General features: G+C 47.0%; 1 protein-coding gene across 1 annotated transcript; it reads left to right on the forward strand.

The window, feature by feature from the left end:
- The first annotated feature begins 308 nt into the window (after nt 1-308).
- Nucleotides 309-3324, forward strand: LOC100839484 (esterase AGAP003155). The gene is made up of 6 exons (XM_003581247.4): nt 309-678; nt 858-956; nt 1052-1093; nt 1209-1338; nt 1981-2085; nt 3032-3324. The coding sequence occupies exons 1-6, from the start codon at nt 430-432 to the stop codon at nt 3151-3153; spliced, it is 747 nt and encodes a 248-aa protein (XP_003581295.1). The 5' UTR covers nt 309-429; the 3' UTR covers nt 3154-3324.
- The last annotated feature ends 859 nt before the right edge of the window (nt 3325-4183 follow it).

The following is a 4183-nucleotide window of genomic DNA, read 5'->3' on the forward strand; positions in this document are numbered from 1 at the left end:
AACCAAAATCCTCCGTTCCTGTTCACGTATCTGCGAGGACAAAGCCCCGCAAGTGTTTTTGTTTGCGAGAATAATGCCCCGCAAGGTTCCTTCGCACCGGGGAAAGCTCAGTGCGTCACCGTACACGTACACGGCTGCACGGACGCATCCAGTCCGGGTCCCCCGAGCTTCCTCGCGACGTGCGGCACGCGCTCACCACTCGCTCCGCCAACCCCCGCACCGGCACGGACCCCCCACGGCGTCGTCCCGTTGAGCGTCCACGCGGTCCGCGCTTCCAACGACCACAATAAAAACACGATCTCGGGCACGGCCCCACCGGGCAAAACACCAGCGAACCGGCCTCCAGCTGACGCGTGCGCGCAGAAGAACGCCAAGCGGGGGTTTCCATTTGGCTGCGTCGCCCTCCCTCTCTCGCTTCGTTCCGGCGTAATGGGCAGCCTCGGCGGCGGCGGCGGCGGCGGCGGTGGGGTAGGGGCCAGGCGGCCGCGGTTCCTCTGCCTGCACGGGTTCCGGACCAGCGGCGAGATCATGCGGAAGCAGGTGGTGGGGAAGTGGCCCGCCGAGGTCACGGCGCGCCTCGACCTTGTCTTCGCCGACGCGCCTTTCCCCGCCGAGGGCAAGTCCGAAGTCGAGGGCATCTTCGACCCGCCCTACTACGAGTGGTTCCAATTCGACAAGGTCCGCTCCCCCTCTCCCTCACGTCATCTCATTGCTCCCATCGCATGATCCGTTTTTTTTTTGTCCTGCGTCAATTTGGGCGGAATCTGGAGCGCTTTTCGTCGTTTTGCCTCACCCGTAGGTTGTTGGCCATGCCGTGCGGATCTGACTTTCATGTATTTTTTTTTCTCTGTCGACAGGACTTCACGGAGTACAGGAATTTCGATAAATGTCTGGCTTACATTGAGGAACTGATGATCAAAGAAGGGCCCTTTGATGGATTGATGGGTTTCTCCCAGGTAATAGACTAATAGGACTGGGATCAATTCTCCTTCATGCATGTAGGGTGACCAAATTTTCCATTAACGACTGCAATTTATCATCTTAATATCAGGGTTCGATTTTATCTGGTGCGCTTCCGGGTCTCCAAGAGCAAGTAAGCCGATTGATTCTACTAAGTTAACCAGATCAGCCCCAATCCCACAGTCCGGGAAGTAGTTCTTAGATATGGTGATACAGATTAGCTCATTGCTCTTATGTTTTGTTGGCAGGGATTGGCTCTGACTAGAGTTCCTAAGATTAAGTACCTCATAATCATAGGTGGCGCCAAGTTCCGCTCACCGGCAATAGTCGAGAAGGCGTATGACAACAAGATCAAAATCCCCTCGCTTCACTTCCTCGGTACTTCAACCTCTTCTTCACAGATTAGTCAACTACGATTGCAATGTTGGTTGGTTGTAGCTACCGTGTCTTCTCAGTTGCTTTTAAGGCGGTGCTTTGTGTATGGTTGTCTCGTCTTTTTTTATTTTCGACCCAACATGTCTACTTCATGTGTAGTTTTGTTCTAGTGTTTTTGCATTTTAGGCAACGTGCTCAAAGTACTCACACCAACTGTGTGCTTCTTCCTGTCATACGTTCATTAATAGATTATTAGAAAGCTCTATGCATTCTAATTTTTTTTCCGGGGTCTATGCATTCTAATGATAATAATTAGCAGCTGAATAGATGCAAATATACAGATGGACAAGTAATCTAATGATGAAAAACTTCCACAAGCTTGATCATGGTGGTAAATAGCAGCAGATTAATAGCTCATAATTTACGAATGAACAATATATTGTGAGATCATTTCAGAAATAATTTAACAATCTTATTGCGCGAGATAAAGTTTGAAATATTATTTGATGACATCATTTCTGGGTTTATTTTGACATAGCATCATTTACTTTAGCTACTTAGCTTGATGGACAAAGCCCTTGTAGGTTAGCCGAGTGGTTAGCTAGCAGGAAAGGAACATGAAACGCCTGTGTATTTGATGTGCAGGTGACAATGACTTCCTTAAACCTCATGGTGAACAGCTCATAGAGTCATTTGTGGATCCATTAATCATACGTCACCCAAAGGGACACACGGTTCCACGGCTTGTCGGTAAGTTCATGTTTCCATTTGCCAACTCTACAGAACTGTCTAAGTTTAGGCCGTAATTGGATCCACTTGTACAAAATTTGATATCACACTGGTATCATGCTCATGAGTTACTACGAAACCCAAAATAAAGAGCAAGGGCATAATTTGTCAACCGAGTGCATTTATTTTGGGTTTGATCGTCGGCTGTATGCCAAAAAAAACATTGAGCATCCGATACAACAACGAGATGATAGTTAAATGGGGAAGAAAGACAGCAGGACGACAGGATTGGCTCATAATAGGTAAGATTATAATAAGTTAAACAGTTTACTCACCTATGCTACGAGACATCATGGAACCTAAGGTTTTGAATCCAATCTCCTCCCAAATTTGTTTGTTCTCATCTTTTGCAAGACTTATGCTCCCACATGTCAGTATGAATGGAAAGGAGGAGTGAACTCAGCACCAACTCAAATCTTTAATATATATAGATTGGTTAATTAAGAAGGAACTAGTAGGTAAACAGTAAACATGAGCTATTCGTCATTGGAGGCAACCTGAGTGAGTCGACGTAAACTTGCTGGATAAGCGTGTACAGAGCAGGTGCTTAGAGAAAAAAAAAACCGGTGCTTGGTGGAGGGAAACAGGTGCCAATATTTGCTTTGATGCCTCCCTAGTGCTCGAGTGTAGAGAGGAGTGAGCTTGTCCTAAGCACCTGCTAGACTTAATAGCATTGGGGAAAACAAATTTTACACCGGTACCTAATGACATCACAGCAGTAAGCACTCTATCTAAGCACCTTGCATTGTACATGCTCTAAGAAAATTTCAGTATTGCTCTGTTATTTAGGGTCTGATATTCGTCCTTGCTAAACATATTTCTGAAGGAAAGAACTTTAGAAGGTCTCATAGACTTTGATATGAACGCCAAACTGCCAAAGTAAAACCGTGATTGTTGTTTTGTGCAGATGACAAAAGTCTGGAAGTCATGTCCGGTTTCCTCGAGATGATGGAAAAACAGATATCTGAGCATTCATCCGCTACCGCAGACGCACCGGCTGATGTTGACGAAAAAGAAATGTGCATGTGATAGGACCTGGAAGATTAGTACCTGAACACACATAAATTTCGTATTATAGGCAAGCATACACAGTTGTAATCTTGACCTCCTTATTTATGTGATGGCGCAACTGTGGGACTATTCAATATAATCAATCATACCTGAATGCAGAATGATTGAATAAGTATTGTGTAGCTATTATACTCTTGTTTCTATCTTTACATCTTTAAAGTAGTACAGCACCGTACAGAAAATCGACATCAGCAGTCCGGTATTCCGGTAGCACCGCCCGGCTACCGCTCAGCTTCTTGGGAGCCGTAAGGGTATCTCTGTCAGAAACCCAAAAGAGACTCGATCTGAAAAATAACCGCTACTTTAAGGGCCGTCTTTTCGGGGATCCGAATTTGCGGAGCAGAAAACCCAATATCTTCAGCGTCCCAAGTTTACCGAAAACAGGCGACCCGATCTCCTGTAAACGGTTGGTTTCACCCGCGCTCGTCTGGAAGAGCCTTCTTCCTCAGGACGCCGCCGCTGACGCAACCTCCTCAGGACGCCGCCGCCAGCCCGCTGCTCGTGCCACCCGCCGCCCCTGCTGGCTGCTGCTCTCGTCTGCCCGCGACGCCAGCCGCCCGCGGCTGTTTACTCGCCGACCGCTGCTGCTCGCTTGCTGCCCGCAGCAGCTCATGTCGATTTTGTGCATCGATTTTGTGTTAGGACCGTGTATACTTGTTAATTTGGTCGGATTTGGTGGTGAAATTGATAGTCCAAAGTGTTGATCCGTGGATTGGATTTGTTACTTAATTTTGGTTTGGCTTAATCTACGGATTGAGTATACGGTTTGGCCCGGCTTCGAGCAAAACAAATACCGAATACCTCGTTTTCGGGTGTTTTCAGATTCTGTTCTGGCCGGGTAAACTCGGATCTAAAAAACACTGATTCGCTAGACCGAATACGCGTTTTGTCGGATCGGTTTTTTCACTAACCGCGAGAGTTTCTCTAACAGTGTCGAGCTCATCCTTGTATACCGTCAACAGGGGAGGGAAGGGGAAGGACCTGTAAA

The sequence above is a fragment of the Brachypodium distachyon genome, chromosome 5 (assembly GCF_000005505.3).
Source record: "Brachypodium distachyon strain Bd21 chromosome 5, Brachypodium_distachyon_v3.0, whole genome shotgun sequence".
NCBI classification, from domain to species: domain Eukaryota; kingdom Viridiplantae; phylum Streptophyta; class Magnoliopsida; order Poales; family Poaceae; genus Brachypodium; species Brachypodium distachyon.

What these genes read in the sequence shown, in the direction of transcription:
- LOC100839484 (XM_003581247.4), top strand. Translation starts at nt 430, where the DNA reads ATGGGCAGCCTCGGCGGCGGCGGCGGCGGCGGCGGTGGGGTAGGGGCC. An exon ending in TTCCGGGTCTCCAAGAGCAA is followed by an intron (nt 1,094 to 1,208) that starts GTAAGCCGATTG and finishes TTTTGTTGGCAG; the next exon opens with GGATTGGCTCTGACTAGAGT. An exon ending in CCCCTCGCTTCACTTCCTCG is followed by an intron (nt 1,339 to 1,980) that starts GTACTTCAACCT and finishes TTTGATGTGCAG; the next exon opens with GTGACAATGACTTCCTTAAA.